A 20,139-nucleotide genomic window follows, 5' to 3' on the forward strand; every position below is an offset into this window, starting at 1 on the left:
CTCCTCTCCGTTTTGGGTAGACCTTCACACAGCTGCTATCTATCGAAAAACGACGTATTGTAAAAACGCACGATTATATTTTAATTTAAATTTTTAATTTTATTTTAATTTTTTATATGCATACTTTTTTCATTCAAACTCTCACACAATTCAACAAATTGTAATTATTTTTTTTGCAAGCAAAATTAATCGGTAACATTAATAATAAACTAATAATGTGTGTATTTAATTAATAGAAATAGACAAGTAATGAAAAATAAAGTATATTAAAAAATGTTTTTATGTACATTAGGCTGTTCAAACGCATCTTAAATTTAATTAAGTAATCATTAAAATTATATATTTACAAATATATTCGAGATGCTGCAATGTAGCTTATGTGGCATTTCAATGCTAGATATTTTAAAAATAAAAATAAATAAATAAATGCAGAGGAGGACGTTAAATCATTAAAAATAAATTAAGAAATCTGAAGGAATGCAACATTTTTTTGTTTTTAGTTTTCAGTTTTTTATGATCTTCGATATAATAATTTAAAGAGATTAACAGGTACAAAATACATATTCTAACATAAATAATATTACAACTATTGACAATATGAAAATGGTGTTTGAAAAAAGTGAAGTGAAATCATGACAAACAGTATTTGAATTGTACTGTATTACACATACATATGTATATACAAATGTATTTGAGTTCATAAGTACGTTTGGCTAAGAGCATGTGATCAAATCATTCCCAGCATTGTCTTTCCATAGAATTTTGCTTTATATCGAATTTTTTGCTTCCTTATTTTCAGTTTGACAGATTTCAGTGCTACCATTTTTATCTATAGTTTTGGAATTTTTATATAACAAAATACAAGTTTCAAGCGTCTATGAAATATATTTTTTTTCGCTGAGGTGTCACGCCTTCTCTGACATACAAAGTGCATGCTCGAATTTTTTTCTATGGAAAAAACGCTTTGCAATGCCAAAAAAAAAAAGAAAAAATTATTAAAAATCAACAGTATTTTTTTGACACTTAAAACTCGCACCTTGTCATACTAAAATTACTGCATACACAAAAAAATTCTATAAATTCTGTTCAAAAAGTTGAAAATTTTGAGGGAATTTTGAAACAAATTTTATAATTTTGTAGAAGGTTTGAAACTGTAAGTTATGTAGTTTTTGTTGTAGGATACACTATATTTTTTATAAAAAAAGGAAAATAATGGGGTGTTTATAATTTCGTAACGGGGTGTAGTGAGAATATAAACGAAAAATTTGTACCATTGCATTATTTCTAAACAAAAGTAAACTGTTGGAGAAGTTAATCAGGATAAATTTGCTAATACTTAAAATACTTAAGGGGTTATATACCTTGGAATAGATTAAAAAATCGGAAATTTTTTTATGGCATATTCTAAAAGTACATCATCTTAAAAATATAAATTAAAAAAGTCATAAATATCGGACCACTAGCACGAAATTTAGAGACCGTGGAAGCGCGCGACCTTATCCAGAAATGAAGTGCACGCAAAACTTTAGACACGATTATCTCGAAGTCGTGTTTTTTGAAAATTACTGTCGCGATGATCATTATTCATCAAAAACTATTTGACTGATTTGCATAAATTCTTTTTATATATTCGAAGTTAGAACCTCGTGAATCTGAACGGTTCACTTTTTATAAATATTTGCACAGTTCGCTGGAATTATTATTTTTTAAATTTTTCAACCCCTTAAAAATCGTTTTTTTGGTGCAAAGTGGTTTTCATATCGAGAAAAATTTTGTTTGAGTAAACAAACCGTTCAGATTCACTAAAAACATTTTTCTACAATAATTATTTAATTTTTTTTATTTCAGTTGAGCTGCTTATGCGCTACCGTGATCACCGCAAGTCTCTTCTAGAAAACGGCGTTTCGGGGGAGGGGCGATATCAACAATAAATAATAACAATTTTTTAAATAAAAACACCAAAATGTATTCTTCGAGAGTTAGAATTCAGTATGATATATGCCTCATTTGAATATTTAAAAAAATTATGACAATCGTCCATATTTTCGGGCTCATAAGGTATTATATATAACCCCTTAAGAACGATGTGTTGGCGACCAAAAATACATTTATGATATTTAATTGAATGTGAATTGAATGCATTTCCTATGTTCATTTACATAAATTGTGTATTTTGTTTTTTTTTTGATGGGCCTGTCTCCAAAATTTTGTGCTTTAATAGAAGTGCTTATGAGTAAATGAGTAAAAATAATTAAGCTCCATTTTGGATTTGGTCAATTATTTGGAAAGTTTGGTGCTTTATTTGGTGACTTAATAAAAATCAATGCTATTAAAGTATTTTTAAGCACTTTTTTGTTATTTAACTGGAATGATCAACGAAAAATTTTGCTTGCCCGCACTACGCCAAGCAGTCACAGAGGTTTCTTATAGTGGAATTGCATTACATACTAGATATAGACACAATACTCGTATATAAATATTAGTTTGGGGAAATAAATCCATTATTTTATCGGTGGACGGCTGTAGTGATCGTAATCTTGTAAAGTATCGATCAAACAATTTAAAGTTTATTCTCGCTGTCACACTACAAACAGTCTTTGAGTGTTCTTTGCTTGTTCCATTCAGTTGTGAGTTACAGGGTGCTAACTATGGAAGCCGGTGAGAAGCTAATTACGTACAATTTTCCGTTCCATTCAGGCATTTTTTCATGTTAAAGAAAATGTCAATAATGTCGATAAAATCACAGAAATAATCGCAGTTGACCGACATTTGAGTAGTCATAGCATCGCCCAGGAGCTAGAGATCGACCCTAAAACACTTTTAAGCCATTTGCGTTAAAAATTTTACACAAGAATAATGGATTTATTTTTCCCCAAACTTTTATAATTGGTCCTTACACCCTTTATTGGGTGCTTGGTCGAGCTTCTCCTCCTATTTGTGGTGTGCGTCTTGTTCCACAAATTGATGGCTTTAATGTTTAGTGGTTTTTAATGTTCTAAAAATTTTTCCGAATATAAAACTATAGAAAATATTTCAAAGCCAAAAACCTGCCATCGTATTGACCGGATGATTGCGGCTTTGTAAAAACAGGATTTTAAGCCAAGTGCGGCCAACAGAAACGCAAAATTTGCTTTCATCCTCAAAAGACAATAACGAAGAGCGGTGTTGCTTTTCGATTGGAAGTAAAAATTTGTAAATAAAAACAAGAAGAACTTGTTTTAAATTTGATTGCAAAAGTATTCTTAAGCCTTCTTCAACGGCTGTACGTGAGGAACTGTGCAAATAGAGTTCAGCAAAGAAGTTTTCGGACAGCATACAAATAATGTTTACGATTGCCGTGTATTTCTAAAATATTTATGTAAACATTATTACCAGCAAAGTAATAAGAAAGAAAAATTAATTAATAAATAATGAAAAAAATATATTGTGCACTAAATAACTCATTGATTTAGGTATTTCCCGATTTCAATGGTGAAAAGTTTTCCTTGCAAGAGAATTTTCTTTTTATAAATTATAACATGAATTGTGGGAGTTTCCCCCTTTTCGCCTGTAGTTTTTAGTTTTTTAAAGTTTTTTGTATGCACAAAATATATATATTTTGTACCTAAGATAAATCGGGCCTTCTCAGGAAAGACAACATCGGTAATGATTGTTTCATGGTTCAAAAGTTTTAAGTGATATTTAAGTCGTCTTGAGTTAACAAACTTTTCATACATAAAAACATACATAAAGTATTCTTGATTGCTTTAATGGAGTATTCTCTTCGCTCTTCCAATTTCTATTTTCGTTTTCATTTATAGCATAACAATAGATTTAAATAGTATTTAGCGTTAAGTGTTTAAGATTCTATTGAGGTAGGTTTATGATCGAACTTCAGTTGTTCTGGCAATGAAGTACTGCCAAAATCTGCGTACATTCGTACATACGTACTTCCATATCTGGTGTGTTAATGGTATGTATGTATATTGTATTTATATTTTCATCTTATTTATCTTTGCGTATTTTTTGTAATTTTTTCTTTGCTTGTATTTTTTTTAAAATAAAGTTAGCTAAACGATTTATTAATAGTAATAATTTAATTAATTAACAGTCTCATTGTTGCATTTTGTGTTGTGTTTCATACATTTGTTTCTTTCTATTTTTTAATTTTCTTACTTCACTTATTTTTTGTTGTTGTTTTGAATAACGTAACTATGATAGTATGTTGAGTGTTTTAAGTGGTCCTTATTTGGTGAGTTCGAGTCAGTTTGTATGAGTAATATTTTGACGGCATTTGACATGTGCGTGTTTGTGTGGCCAAATTTTCGGATAAGGAGCAACAAACACTTTATTTAGACAGAGATTCTAAGTTTGATTATTTTTTAGTAGTAGAAAATTATCTTCAAGTTTTCTTCATCTAACTAATAAAATATATATATATAAATATAAATATTTCAATTATAGCAACAAAAACTCATTTGAGAAAGAGCAAACCTCATGAGATGAACAGTTGCTTCGGCTGAGTGACAGGTGGCGGAACGCTAATGAGCGATTCCATGTAAGGTAATGCAAATATTTTGGACATTGGCGTCAATTCAGCTAAAAATGTGATTATTTATAGGATTGAGTATGAAAAGCAGTAAACTGAAAAAATTTGGAAAAAATTGGAAAAAATTACAAATTTTGAGATTTGTAGGTGTAGAGTTTTTTGGAGTGAAATATCTTCGATTCTCTTCCTCAATTTTTTTAGTATAAAATATATTCTTCAAAAAACTTATTTTAAAAACATTTTTTTTATTGAAATATACTTTTTAAAAAACTTATTTGAGAAAAAAAAAATTAATATTTTTTATCGAAACATTTTTTTTGTCATGTTTAAAATAACATAAACACGAAAAGTTATGGGAATCACGTTATGAAATTTGCAAAGATTTATAGCATAATTTGCAACACTATTAAAAAATAATAAAAAAATGTTTTCATATATGACAAACAACATTTTGCTTTTGAAAATGTTAGAAGTGATGTTTTTCATACATGACCAAAACTTGCTTTTTTTTAATGGTAGAAGGGGTGTTTTTCAAATATGTCAAAAAACATTTTTTTCCCAAAATATTTCGTTAAAAATTTATTTCAATTATAAAAAAAAATAAAAAATAAATTAGCTAAAACAAAATTTCTGTTGAAATGTACTTAAGCATAATTTTCGATGCTATTAAAAAAATTATGAAAAAAATGTTTTTTTTTAAATGGCAGAAGGGGTGTTTTTTCATTTTTCCCCAAAGCATTTAGAGAAAATATTATTTCAATTATGACGAAAAAATAAAAAAACTTATTTAAAAAAAAATTTTTTTTGTTGAAATGTACTTTAACATAATTTAAGACACTATTAAAAAAATGAAAAAAATGTGAAAGGGGGGCTTTTCATATATGACAAACAATATTTTTTTGTTTTGAAAATGCGATTTTTTCCCCGAAATTTTTAGAGAAAAGATTATGACAAAAAAAAAGTATATTAAAAACACGATTTTTTTGTTGAAATGTATTTTAGCATAACTTTCGATACAATTTAAAAAAATAATGAAAAAAATGTTAAAGGGAGCGTTTTTCATATATGACAAAATTTTTTTTTTTGAAAATGCGAGAAGGGGTGTTTTTCAAATATATTTTTTATTTCTTGTATTATATATTTTTTATTTCTTCGAATATTTCTTTTATTCGAATTATATGACAAAAATCTTTTTTTAATTTAAGAAACACCATTTGTCATATTTCGTTTCTTATTTTTTAAATAGTATCTCAAATTATGCTTAGTAAAATTTCTAATTTTCATAATGGGATTCCCAGAACTTTTCGAGTTATATTCAAATAGTTAATTTTTTCCAAAATTTTTAACAAAAAATAATTTTTTTTTAAATAATTTAGTTTTTAAATATGTTTTATGTTGAAAAACGATTTTTATTTTGCAGAAATGTTAAAAAGAATGGGAGATTTCAAAAAACTCTATGCGTGAATTTTTCATTTTGAATAATCTTAAAATTACTAAACTTTTTCAACCAGTTTCTAGAAGCTAGAAGAATTGACTATAAGGTTCAAAATACGTGGATCTCTTGACATGGAATTGGTCTAATGCTGGGTATAACTCTAATGTATAACAATTGAAAAAAATCTTGAAGTCACTTTTATTAAAAACCAAAAAAATAAAATCCATAATAATAGTTTAACCTAGATTTGATGAGCTGTTCTTGACAAAAGTTCAAAGTGGTTACAGAGGCTCCTATTTGAGGAGTGCCAGACCTACCACCCAGCACCTACCCATCTACCTACAGAGGCCTATTATGATACCCAAGAGTTATTATTCTGTCTCTATACTAATATTTTCTCTGACCTTTTAGCGAATGTAAGTAGCCTCAACCATACTGTGTCTTATTATTAAAGATTATTCCTCGAAACGCGGCGAGTTCGCACGGGAAGTGGTATCCACCTTTGCCTCATCTATTTAGCTCATACAGATTTGTTATGCGTTCTCCATAACTGCCAGTCATACAGTTAAAAGTTCAGTGTCACGTTAGTTTTTCTGTTGGAGAAAATGTTCTATTTTGAGACCTTCGGTAAGTTAATTCTTAATTCATCGAACGAAAGTGTTACTAGGCGGGCCCAACCTGAAAACTGAAAGCCCAGTGGGTCGTAAATGCTTCAGCTGGGTTCCCGAATCTTGACTTGAACTAGTTTTTTTGTGTATTCTTCTATTTTCCCAATGCATTTTGCGAAACTCCATTATCTGCTGGTTACACAGTTGTTGTTGTTGTTGTTTTAACAGTAATAGAACTCACGTCAGTGTGGGGTATATCACCGGTCGTCTTCGTCTGGCTCACCTAAAGGTAGGCCCAGGAAACATGCTGTTTCGACGGGTTGGGTCCAGAAGGAGAGGGGTGCTAGATTAGTAGGTTTTAGAAGGCATGTGAAAAGGTGGTTCGTCTCGTGCGGGGTATCTTTACATGCCGGACATATGTTTGGTATGTCGGGGTCAATTCTGGATAAGTAGGAGTTTAACCTGCTACAGTATCCAGAACGTAGTTGTGCCAGTGTTACGCGTATCTCACGGGGAAGCCGGAGCTCTTCATCTGCAATAGGTGGTGGTTGGTCTCCGATTACGGCATTCACAGGACGGGAGCTGAAGAAGGTGGTGACGGTATCCCGGTGAATTTCGTTTATTGGCTGTCTAAATACTGTCTGGTCCGGTAGATTTTTGTCAGTTTTGTCCTGGATCTGGTCGGCATAGTTTAAAAGATGTCTCCTGACGTGCCTAAAAGGCGGCTTTTTCGCCAAGCAGGTGTCTGCAAGGGTGAAACCTACGGTAGCACCCCAGCATGAACTGCTTGCTGAGCAGTTTATTGTGCTGGTCGCTGTCCGAATGGCAGTATTTTGGCATGTCTGTAGCTTTATCTATTGCGTGTCACTAGTTCCAGGCGACCAGACAGGCGCAGCATAGCTTAGAACCGGCCGACCAATTGCCTTAAATGTCGATAGCAACAGTGCTTTGTCTTTGCCCCAAGTGCTGCCGGCAAGCGGCTTGAGGACCTTGTTGCGATTTTGGAGCTTAGTGGCAATTGCGGTTGTGTGCGCTGAGAAGGAGAGCAAACTGTCAAAGGTCACACCCAAAATTTTGGGATTGTTTACCGTCGGAATTTGTGTGTTATCGACTTGTATCCTAAGGGACAGTTTGACCTCCTTTGTCCAGGTGGTAAAGAGGGCCGCCATGGATTTAGCGGGGGAAAGTTGGAGATTCCTTGCAGTGAAAAAGCGAGAAAAGTCGGTGAGATAGCTGTTGACTTTGGAGCACAGACCATTGATGTCGTTGCCCGACGCCATTATCGTGCAGTCGTCAGCGTATGAGACCAGGGAGACTCCCTCTGGTGGTTGGGGGAGCTTCGAGATGTTGAATTTGAACAGCAGGGATGAAAGGAGACTACCCTGCGGAACACCTTGCTTAATCTTTCTCTGGTTACACAGTATAAATTGACGCTTTGCTGCCGTTGGGATTATAGGGATATTTGACATTTTTGAACACATTTCGAGGGCTTTGATCGTTGGCTGAGTGTTTACAAAGAAGTCGAATAGTGAAGTATCGAGTTTCGTCATACTGACCTGCTCTGTCATTAAACTCTACAGTAGTCTGGAAGTTTCTAAGGTTTTCTCGCTAAGAGCTGCCGGGAGAAAAAGGCAGATACTATTGTACTTCCCATTTTTTCACTTTTTCTGGAGATTGGAATCCCGTTATGGCTTCGAATGTCTATCGGAGGAGTTGTAAATGTAATGTAAAATAAAATTTGCTAAACTATGCTATGGAAGAATTTTTGTATAATATTATATTAGCGCTACACCTGAACTTTCTCAAACTCACGATTGTTTTGTGTTACTAATGATTTATGTGTACAATATGATTTTGGCTTAAAAAGTATGCGATTAACTAGAATTAAACTAAAACCGTTATAAAAATAACCAATAAATTAGTTTTACCTAACAAATGGACTTAATAAAATATTTGTCTTCAAGTAACTTTTACAATACTTTACAATGCACTCTAAGTTCCTGTTGTAGGTTCGTTCAATAACTGCTAATTTCTCTATGATTCTCAACATAGCCAATCTTTATCATTCTTTCTCTCTCGCCACACTTACACATATTCATAAATCTTACTGCATTAATTTGAACTTGTCTAGTTTCCTGCTTAAAGAACTAATATTTACAAATATTTTTTCTCATTCCTTTACAACCATTCCTACACACATACACACACACATATACACCTTTCCTTCCAGGCAAGCAATATTATTTACACCGGCGATCAGCTCGACTGCTGCGTCAACAGATTCACCAGCTCGGCGCGGTCCATATTACTGAGTGTTTGCATGTCCATACCCAGCGCCGTTGCGACCGCTTCGATGTCAAGCCCGAAAGAGGTTAGCAGCTCAAGGAAACGCATTTCCTCGCCAGTTATTGGATTAGTGACCATCGGGCAGGAGTGATTGCATTGTGGCCAACTGCAACGTTCGAGCAAGCGTAGTGCACATTTCTCGGGCACACGTGGCACGCGATTGCGTCGTGTTGCAGCGTCGTTGGCGTGCTTATTTTTTAATTCCAATTGGGTTATCGCCTCTATCGACTGTTCGCGCTGTTGTTGGAGCTCGAGTTTGCCGGTGTGCTGCACCTTCAGCTGCCGTTGCCGTTGCTCTTTCCGTTCCTTGTGCGACTTGTGTCCCGCCCGCCGCTGCTTGCGGTCGCTACCACCACCAGTATTATGTTTGCTGGCGTGTTGCTTCTTGTTGGGATGTTGCTCATTTAACGTAGTGCCATTATCGTTGGGTGACAGATTATTATTACGCTTTTCCGCCTCATTGCGTCGCCGTTCGTGACGATTGCGGTGCTTTTTTTTATTTTGTTGATGTTGTTTTCGTAGTAATTTTTGTTGGCGTTCATGGCGCAGACGTCGTCGTTCTTCACGCTCGGCTTTGCTCAAGTGTTGTTGCACGCCATTTTTTGGTTCATGGTTATTATGCTTTCTGTTCTTGTATTGCGTTGGTCTTCGGTGCTTCTGCGGCGTTTGATGTTCGAGTTTATGACGCTTGCGCTCACGTAGCTCAACTGCATGGTGTTCCTTATTGTTGTGACGTTTACGGCGTGGGCGTGTGGAGTGTTCCCAGCAACGTAGCGCAGATGGCAATGAAATATCATCGATTTTGATGCTAACCCAATCGCGTCTAGAGAGCACAGCGTGTCCAATGCAGGAAGGTGCAAAAACGCCGGTCACATTGTCCAAGGAGGAACGTAAGGCACCGCCCATTTCGTGTATGTAATTCCATTGCTGTGGCGTGACTGGTGCACCTACATTGTCGGCACGCATTTGAGCTTCATCGAAGAGCCATTGGAAAACGAAGAGCGGTGCTGTGGATTGTAGAGAAGTTTCATTAAAGACTTGTGGTTTGAAAAAATTAAAATGTTTTTTCTTTTACCCTTTAGCGTTGGATATAGGCGGTAACCAAAGTAACAGCGCCAAGGCTCTGTTAAATATTGTTTAGTGCACGTTTCCGGTAGTATGCCTTGCCATATTTTCCAACCTTGCCGCACTGATTCGCTGGACCCCACCGTTGCCGGCGTGTAAGGCTCACGATCGAGAAACCAACCTGAGTCGCTCACACCACGCACGGTCACCATCAATTTACGTTCTCGTTGCAAATAGTTCGTAATACGATCTAAATTTAGCATAACGCCCAGCCCACCAGCGGATGAGCCCACCAATAATAATTCTGCACCGGGGACACGTCCCAGACCGAGTGGTATCAGTTCGGCAATGACTTGGCGTATAATCACAGCGCCCATGAAGCGCCACTCGGCTGTTTCATCGATAGTGGAACGTGTGCCTGACCACGAGTCACTGCTGCAATAAGGCACGAGCACATGATTGGCATTGTGCCAATAGGGGTTATCTTCCGGCAGCGGCGAGAGTATGCCACCAACTGTAAGCGAATACAAAAAATACGTATGCATTATTATTCCATTCCCTCAAATTTATTCCAAATCGATTAACTACTCACCGTCACGTGTTTCCGGCCACTGTGCCGATGTCATCAGGTGCCGCAGTCGCAACCAACGCGCACGACAAGAGCGCGTATCGTAACAATGCCAGCCACCTTCCAGGAATACAATCCATTTTTTCGAACTTGGATTTTTGCGCAGATAGAAGCCAGCACGTGAGCCATCGTTGCATACTACTGAGGCGTTGTTGAGGAACACAAGTTTTAGCGCACGACGATTTTCTACAACTGGCGCTGGCCTTTGTGTGGCACTCATAGCGAGCGTGTTTCTTTCATGCTCAGTTGTTATTGATGTTGTGGAATTTAGTAGAGTAGCGGAAGAAGCGGCGTTGCCGAGTAGCGGTACAGCCATAGGCGATGCTGCCACTATGGCGGCTTTTGCTGATCGATGCGCCGATGTGGAACGTGCGAGTATTGGCTGCATTGCGGCGAAACAAAGCAATATGATCAAGCTATGCAAGGCAAGTGTTATGCTGTGATTACTAAGCGCCAAAAAGTAGGCAATACTGTGATGTTGTGCGCGATGAATTGTTGAGAACAATGACTGATCATTTGGACATCTGCACCTACAGCTGGCCTTATTTGGGCTGAATATTGCATTGTTTTGCTGCAAAAAAAGATAAATAAAAGAAAACAAGGTTAAAATGATAAGAATATTAAAGTAGGTAACACAACAAATATAATGAGAGAGATAGAGAGAGAGAAAGAGCGAGGGAGAGGCGTATAAATGCAAATGAAATAAGAGTGAGATATAGTGAGCTAAGAGCGTGAGTATAAGCTTAAGAGCACATATCCAAAGAATTTGTGATGAATGAATTTGTTGTATACAAGTATGCATGCATACGCATGTATGTACACATAGATATGTAGTATCACGCTGTACAGAATACAGAAGGTGGTGCCCTACGAAAACTGCTACTTTATTTTTAGCGAGTTCGACAATTGAGTGATGTCGATACAGAAAAAAAAAAACTTTGTCTGCAAATGTATGTATGAGCGCACGATTTATTATATACATATTCCTCGCTTTTCACACACTTCCGCTTAGTCTTATTAGTCTTAGTCCTTATTTTTGTTTATTTATTTTCAGTACTGACGTCACGCCACATGAGAGCGCGCAGTTTTTTATTCTAGCATTCTTGGGTATGTAAATAAAATACGACGGACGCAGTCTACATCGTATACGGTTAGAGTTTATTTTTATATTGTCTCATTTTGCCTTGTAACCTCATATTTTGTGTCATGTTGCGCTTACTTGCCTCTTAGCATTGGACGTTTACACACGTACATATATGTATGTATGCATGTATACAAGTAAATACCTTCAATTAGTTTATATTCGAATATTTTGCTTCTCTCTTCCACAAAAGTACAAATGTAATATATGTATGTATGTAGCCTTCATCTCGATCTTTTTCTTTTTATTAGGTAATATTGTCTGCGTGATGTTGTTGTTTGTTTTTGTTTTGTGTTTTTTAAGTTGCTAGTGCCTTCATATGATTATTTCTTGTACTATGTTTTTTTTTCCTTCGCTCTGGCCGCTTTGGCGGAAAAACTTGCTTTGATCAAAAATGCGAGCAAGAAGCTCTGCGATAAGATCAAAGAGGTTTACCGCCTCCTTAAAGAGATACTCGTGCAAAGACAATATCAACAATAGCAACAACTACCAAAGCGATTACAACAAACAACAAACGAATTGTAATGAAAATAAAAACAATAGCGGTGAAATGCGGTTTTGTTTTTTCTGTAAGTAGTTGTTGTTATGATATTTTGTTGCCACTTTACTGTTGCACGCCGGACAACAGCAATACAACGAACTCACCAACAACATCACCAAAAAACTGAACACTCCAACTGAAGATATTTGTTTACCCTGCCGGGAAAATTTGAACTAGAAAAGCAATTTACTGGTACGATTTTACAAGAAGTAGATCGGTTCATGTAAAAATTATTCAGTACCTTAATTTCTGAGAATTCTCTCGCAAAGAGACAAATAACAGAAAAAGTACATGAACGCAAAGTCAGCTGATTAAATTGTTGGCAAGAAAAATCACAAAAATTAAAAATTCTCTCATTTCAGCTACCTCGTATTAAATAAAAAAAAGTAAAGCAAGTAGAATGTAAAATAACGAGCTTCGGAATCGCATGATTTCATGTTGTCGACAATAATTTTTTCATTTTCATCTTCGCTATCAGATGAGGCACGTTCCATTAGCAATTGTATTCCGCAAATTTCTATTCGTGTTTGATTTTACTTTGCGATCAGTTGTTTTTCTCCTTTGCAAATTCTTTCAAGTAAAAATTTCTCCAGTAAAAACTTGCAACTTCCCTCAAAATGAAATGCCATTATTCTCTCGTCTACTTTGCAAGTCGTTTGGATACATGAACACCAAAACGTGACATTTTATAACAATTTTTACCAACTATTTGCTTCAGGAGCAGAATTTCAAACCGTTCCGCTATTTATGCTGCGCGTAGCGACATGTGTTATCAAAAGGGCCTTCGGGTCAGTGACTGTGCACTCGAAACTGGTCACGGAATGCCTGGCCTCACTATCGACTGCGTCCGAATTCTTTGACATAAGCTTCATCTGGGTTCCTGGTCACAGCGACATTGCGGGAAACTATGAGGTGTATGAGCAGGCCAGACAAGGGACATGTGAGGAGATTTCCCCGCGAAGAGAGAGAATCGGGACTTTCCTGACTACCTGCAATCTGCTCCTAGAAAAATGGGCTTCGCGACAATTCAGCGAGCGTTGGGCAAGTACACAAACTTGCAAGGTTGCGAAATCTTTTCGGCCACGGGGCGCTCGGGCGAGCTACTGAGGTTAACAAAATATCAGCTCTCGAACCTCGTGGGTTTTCTCACTGTACATTATGCGCGAGGAATGCATACTCTGAGGTGGATGAGGTGGATGAGGTGGAATCATGTCAGCACTTTCTTTTTAGCTACCTTGCACTGGCGGATCTAGGTATCTTGGCTCTTACTCCTTTGCTACGTCTGCTGATATAGGTGGCGTTGACATTAAAAGTCTGATGAATTTCATCAGCAGCACAAATCGGTTGACGCAAACACAGCACAGTCATCGTTCATAATCCACACACTCTAAACCAATCCTTCTAACCATTTCAACACCAACTCTCCCCGTCCTCTGCTTTCATCCCATCGGTTTTCTCTTTCACCTCACCTCCTTCACAATGGTATCCCAAAGACGAATCCGTTTATTTTCGTTCAAGTGTGCTTATTCCTTGGGCAACCATTCCAACCTAATCTAACCTAACCTACCAAAATTTAACTGAATATTCACAATTTAAATGAGGCATCTGGACCTCAGAAAATATATCATTTGAATTAAAAGAAAGAGTTTTGACTCTTCTCCTGAAAAAGGAGTGCAAAAACTGAAGAGGTTTAACGTTGTTAATAAAATCATAGCCCATATAATAAGCCAGCTTACGCCAACGCCGCTCATGCGTAGATCACATAACCACCCTAAGCGTGCTAAGGGGGATCAGTCGGCTGAGTGGCGCACTCTTCCCTACAGGCCTGAAAATCAACATTGCCAAGACAAAGCTAATGTGCATCAACACCATCGAAGCGCAAACTATCCACATTGCCAGATCCGCCTTAGTTGAAGTAGATGAGTTGTGCTATTTTGGCAGTATCATTATAAAACATGGCCGATCAGCAACAGATATACAAGAACGCATTGCAAAAGGGCGAGCTGCCTTTGGCATGCTGGATAAAGTTTGAAGATCGAAGCACAAATCCAGACGTACAAAGTAAAGGATTTTCGATGCCAACGGGAAGTCTGTAGTACTATATGGTTGTATAACGTGGAACCTGGGCATATTTGTGAGCTTTGAGAGAGAAAAATTGGACGGAGTATGGTAACTGACGCAAAATCGCTAAGCTAATTGAACTGCATGCAGACTTTTGTCATGTCACTTTTTTGCTATTTTTTTAGTATAAAGGAAGTGATATAATTAAATATTTATAAATTTATGAATAAATAAGAAGGCGTTTGCGTATTTTGGCTGCAACAAGATAATGATTGGAAGCGTGCATTCGATCTATCGTAACACGATCGATCTGGTTTCGTGATTTTCGATCAGGAGACAAACACGTAGCCTGCTGAATTTTTTTAAGCTGGAATCTGGTGCTGAAGACTACCCAGTTTTGAGCCCCGGAGAAGCCGATCAAACTCTCCCTCCTTGTCCACCCTGATATTGAATTTGTCAAGCACGATTTTTATGTCGTAGCGAGGGCAGTGCTCATAAGAACGTTCCAGACGTTCACACAATAAATCTTTGATCGCATCGTCCTTCTCTTCCGTCGGTACGTGGGCGCAAATGCGCGATATGTTGAAAAATTTCGCTTTGACGCGGATTATTGCCAGACGCTCGTCCACCAGAGTGAGCTGAGCTTTTGAAGTGAATCAGTTCGGTACAAGTTAGTTTTCCTACTGGGTTATGTATTTACATACATGAACGTATCATATGTGGAAGTGCGTACCAACGTACCGAAAGGTATTTTCCAAAAAAAAGACAGCACCTGCTACAGTAACTGTAATTCATTGAGATGCAATTCATTGCGAAGAATCGTCAATACATTGCAGTCGTTTGCGTCGAAAGCAAGCCTTCGTTGTCATTTGTTGAATGACAAGATCGCAAGATTGGGGGGATGAGACCGAGTGCTTTTGGCTTGTCTGGGTGATTTCAGCCTTTTGAATTTCTCATTTATTTTTACTTTTCATATGCTTTTAAATGTAGGGATGTAATGTATCATACTTAAATTAGGATATAAACATTGTGAGCGTATGAACATACGCGTTGAATACTAAATTTTCCTTGTCGTTAGTCAGGAACTTCCGCGTGACGTGGTTACGTTTTTATAGTTGCAAAATAGATGGCAGTTGGCAATTTCTATTATAATTTCAGATTCGTAGCTTCATAAGTTTGAATATTTTTATTCTTATATAAAATGGAAACTATAGCAAGTGTCTTAATTACTGGAATATTGCATTAAAGGTACATGTGGTTGTTGTTGTTGTAGCAGCATAAACATTTCCCGTGCAATATAGTACGAGGAATGCTGCTGAAGTGACAGTCCTTGGCCGCATATATTGTAAATCCGGGTCGTTCCGGTAACGTAGAACCGACTGTCGTGGGAACGATTAAAAGGCACATCAAATGGCTCTGTTGATGGGGATAATTCTCAGTGAATTGTTGTTGGTTGTTAATATACATTTTTTATTCGGTAAATCTAAACAAATAATAACTATCCTTCAAACCGGTTGCCAAATATTAGCAAGATCTCTAAATTAATAAATGACGAGCCATTTGAAATTGCTGATGCTTAGAAATATCTACTATTTACAATACATTCAATACATATATATGATGGTTGCCTTTTTTATTTTGCGCCTTGTAATGAAAACACAGTAAAATAATAACGACAATCCTTTTATTGCTTTTCAAAATATTCTCCTTGGAAATCATTACATTTCCGCAATCGCTTGAACCAATTTTCGAATTTTTTGGATACTTCTAAAACAAGGTTTCAACCTCTTCTACAGGCGTTGAGAAACGTTGACCTCAAATTTTATTTTTGCTGTTCGGGAACGAAATGAAATCATTAGGTGTCAAATCAGCGCTGTAAGGCGGATGAGCCATTAACTAGACGTTTTGAGTGCTCAAAAGCTCTCTTGTGTGGGCCGATACGTGAGAGCTCGCACGCTTCCACGTTCTACGTTATCGGATCGACCTGATTTATAGCCGGCCAAGGACTATCACTTCAGCAACATTCCTCGTATGCTGATACAAGAACAACAACAACTGCTCGCATTTTTTTGTGAAGTATGGTTCGTCTTCGGCAGTTGGTCCTGTCCTTAAAAATGCTTGTGTACCACTAAGAATCGACAGTTTAGGTTTCTCTGCTTCCTCCGCGAACAAGTTTTGTTGGATTAAACTCATATTGGAACACTAATACCGCCGATTGCTGTTTCGTTTATGATATGCATTTTTAAAGCGATACTTTTTTATGTCATTTTGGACAGTTATCAAGAAGACACACATTAAAATTATTGAAACTTATTGGCCGATCTTAAGAACAACATATGGCAAAATTCGGGATATTTTTTTTATGGAAATAATCGTCCGAATGAGTCAACAATTCAAAGGTTGTTGGGAAAATTTCAAGAAACTGCAGAATATTCTGGTCAAAAACCATCAATAACGATGCATTGTAGAGATTAACAAAGGAGTAACCCATCCTTAGGCGAATTAAATGCAGAAAAGGGCGATGAATAGCGAAAACCAGCAGACAGCATCACGAGAATGGCACTGGACTGGAACCCGCAAGGGAGCTGAGGTCGCGGATGCAGATGCCGACATCTCATGAGACGGTGCAAAAACAACAGCACATAATCGTGTACGATGGAAGAGTCTTGTCGAGGCCCTATGCTCCCGAGAAGAGTGAACAAGGAAAAAAAACGTCTGTCGAGGATAGAAAAAGGACTGGTTGACCAAAAACTGGATGTTCTGTAAAAAATATTCTTGCTGAAAATTCTTTAAAATCGTAATCTCGACGTTTCCAACAATAAGACATTCATGAATCGATTATTTGGCAGCTTTTACCTGTGGACGTGCTCATGATGGACATTTAAATGGTTTTAATTTTTTAAACATATAATTGTTAAAATCCATATTTTGAATAAAAATAGTGAAACCTGAAAGAATCTAAATTTTTACATGTTTTATTTTAAAACAACATCTCGGCGCGTCTTTTGAAATACCATTTATTCAAAAATTTTAGCAATGGCATCCAAATAACCAGATTTTGTTTTGCTGTTTTGGATTTTTTTGGAAGGTACGTTCAGGGAAATCTGTTTTTCGCAAATATTATCATTTGATTCCGTTGATAAAGTTTGAAACATTTTTATGCATAGGTTATATTCCAAAACAAACATTTTTAAGAACTTATTTGATAAAAAAGAACTTGATTTTTGCACGAGCTTTCAAGTCGGTGCGGCTTACGTAAATTGAACGATTTAAAATATAATGCATTTCATATTTTTGTGATGAAAAATCAATACCAAATTTTTTTCTTGTACGCAGTGTATATATACATCTATACACACTCATATTTTTTTATGTACAATTAATTTTCGTAGCGGCGCGCCTCAAAGCAAACAAAAAACCACGTCGTTGCAACGGCAAAGGAAAATAAATCCAAAAACAAGCACTCAACATTGCATATTGGCGATGAGTGCGCAACAGAGTAATCTGCATTATCATTGCGCCGACAAATCCAAGTTGAACGCGCTTTTTCGGCAAAAGGAAGGAGCCGAAATTGAAATTGAAATCGGTTTGGACCGAAAACACGCTGTGTATGTTTTTCAGCTTATTCAGTGACCCAGACAACAAAGAAGCCAGCAGTCATTGTAAATAACAATCGTAGCGTACAGGTGTGTGCGTGCGCGCATAAAATACAATAATAACGAGAAATGAGAGCACGCGCACGCACAAATAACGCGACCTATTGTGACCGAATCGCTTTGTCGGCATGGTAATTTGTGTCCAATTGAGGTTATGCATACTGCGCGCCCGGGAGCAACACCAACGACGAACTACACGCAATCGACAACCCGCGCTGAGAGTCGCATTGCAGCGGTTAATGTGCGCAAGCGTGCCCGAATCGCGTGCGGAATCGAACGTGTAACAAACGAAATCAATGCGGCGCACGCTGTGACTTGTTGCTGCTGGCTGCGCGCATGTCCGTTCGTTCGCCGAGAGCGAAGGTTAACAAAAAACGAAAATCCAGTAAGCAAAAAATCTCTGTTTGGCATATCAATCAACGCGCGTGTTTGACGTGCGCTACAAATTACCAGCAGTAGGCGCAGTCAAAGTCACAGGCACACACGTACACAGATGCATTGCATACTGCTGTTGCTGCTGTGGTGCAGTTGACACTGACACATCACTGCGCAATCACTTATCACGGCAACTGCAGAGTACAGCAGCAACAGATGCGAATACGAGTACGCAAACAACGTTCGCCAGTCAGCATCCAACCGTTGTCTGTCAGTCAATCAGTCTGTCTAACTGTCAGCTACTGGCTAAATGTATGAGTATTATGTATCTGTTCACAGCAGCACCAATGCAATAACTGTCATTGTGCGCCACTGCATTAAATTCCGAGTACTCCTACCGCTAGTCACTACTCACTATTGCGCTGAGTTGCGCGCGTTGCGCCTCGGCATGCGTCTCGCACGCGCATCCCATTTTTGTTTCACTGTCGTCGCAATTCGCGGAAGCTTCGGACAACGGGTGGCAGTATTAACAACAACAACAACAGCCGCAACAATCTACGTGACAGAACGTCGTCAGGCGGCGTGATGCTAGAATCAAAAGGCCGCTGTTTTTTGCGCTGTTATCACAAGCCCACTGCTGAGAGGTTGGCTGGTCATGCGGCATGGAATTCACCCGATTATGCTCTCTACCTTTCGCCTTCCATACAACAGCACTTTCAGTGCGGCTTGTGTGTGATTGCTGCGCATGCCTTTGATCATAGCGATCATCAATAAATTACCGGATTCCTCAAAGTGTTTCGCCGACATGACAGTTGAGCTGCCTTGCCGCCAGTCAACTAACTAAAGTGCCAACGAAACGAGCAATCGACTAACCAGTTAACCAGGCTATACATACATGCATGCTGTTTTTATACACACACGCCCAGACACACATAAATATGTTTATTGGGTATTTATGTGCGTCCGAATCTAGTTGTGTTGTTGGAGCAGTTACATATATGCAGCAGCGGTGGAGCCATTGATGCAACGGTTCGCGCGCAATCATGATGTAATTATTGTCAGTCAGTCAGCCACTGTCAGTCCGCCAAAGAGCAGCAGCTGCAGTAATCGTACAACTCATTCGCGTCGACAGCGCATCCTGGAGCTGCTACCGCGCCAGTGGCTGTCACAATGAGCAGCTGGTGGTGGTGCTGCTATTCCAACAGCCAACTGGCTTTCGGTTTACATTGAATGTTTGATTTGCACTTATTTTTTATTTTCATTTTTATTTTTCCATTCTTGCACAGCTTCGTCAGCAATTTAGCATAGTTTTGTTATACATTTTCATTTGTAAATGGAACAGAAATGCGACTGAGCGCCTTTTTCCATTTTCACTGCGTCGGCAAATAAATGCCACAATGCAATACTTCAAAGCTGAAAGCGTTAAATGTTGATGGCTGCTGACACCTGAATGCGGATGTTATTATTATTTTTCTGTAAGCGGTGGTGGCGACATTTCATTACAGCTGTTACGGAGCTGTCACATCTTGGTCAGTACTCTTGGTATTAATTTGCCCACTTATTGATTATTATGATTTATGTCTCATGCCTTATTATACATATATCTGGAGGCTGGGATGCACGTCACCGTTTGTTGGTTGATATGTTTCACCTTGAGTTATTCATTTGACTTGAAAAAATTAAGATCTGTTTCTGCTCTTCATATGGATTGCAAAAGCTTGGGTTAATTCCAGGCCCTTACAAAGTCAATGAAAG

General features: G+C 37.5%; 1 protein-coding gene across 1 annotated transcript in view; it reads right to left on the bottom strand.

The window, feature by feature from the left end:
- Positions 1 to 8,827: 8,827 nt before the first annotated feature.
- Positions 8,828 to 20,139, bottom strand: part of LOC129242305 (palmitoleoyl-protein carboxylesterase NOTUM) — a 36,752-nt gene continuing 25,440 nt past the window's right edge. The window contains exons 2-4 of the mRNA XM_054878877.1: positions 10,575 to 11,181; positions 9,993 to 10,496; positions 8,828 to 9,924 (exon numbers count right to left, since the gene is read on the bottom strand). Coding sequence (XP_054734852.1) covers positions 8,828 to 9,924; positions 9,993 to 10,496; positions 10,575 to 11,181 — 2,208 coding nt within the window. The remainder of the gene's footprint in view (positions 9,925 to 9,992; positions 10,497 to 10,574; positions 11,182 to 20,139) is intronic.

The sequence above is a fragment of the Anastrepha obliqua genome, chromosome 3, assembly GCF_027943255.1.
Source record: "Anastrepha obliqua isolate idAnaObli1 chromosome 3, idAnaObli1_1.0, whole genome shotgun sequence".
Taxonomy (NCBI): domain Eukaryota; kingdom Metazoa; phylum Arthropoda; class Insecta; order Diptera; family Tephritidae; genus Anastrepha; species Anastrepha obliqua.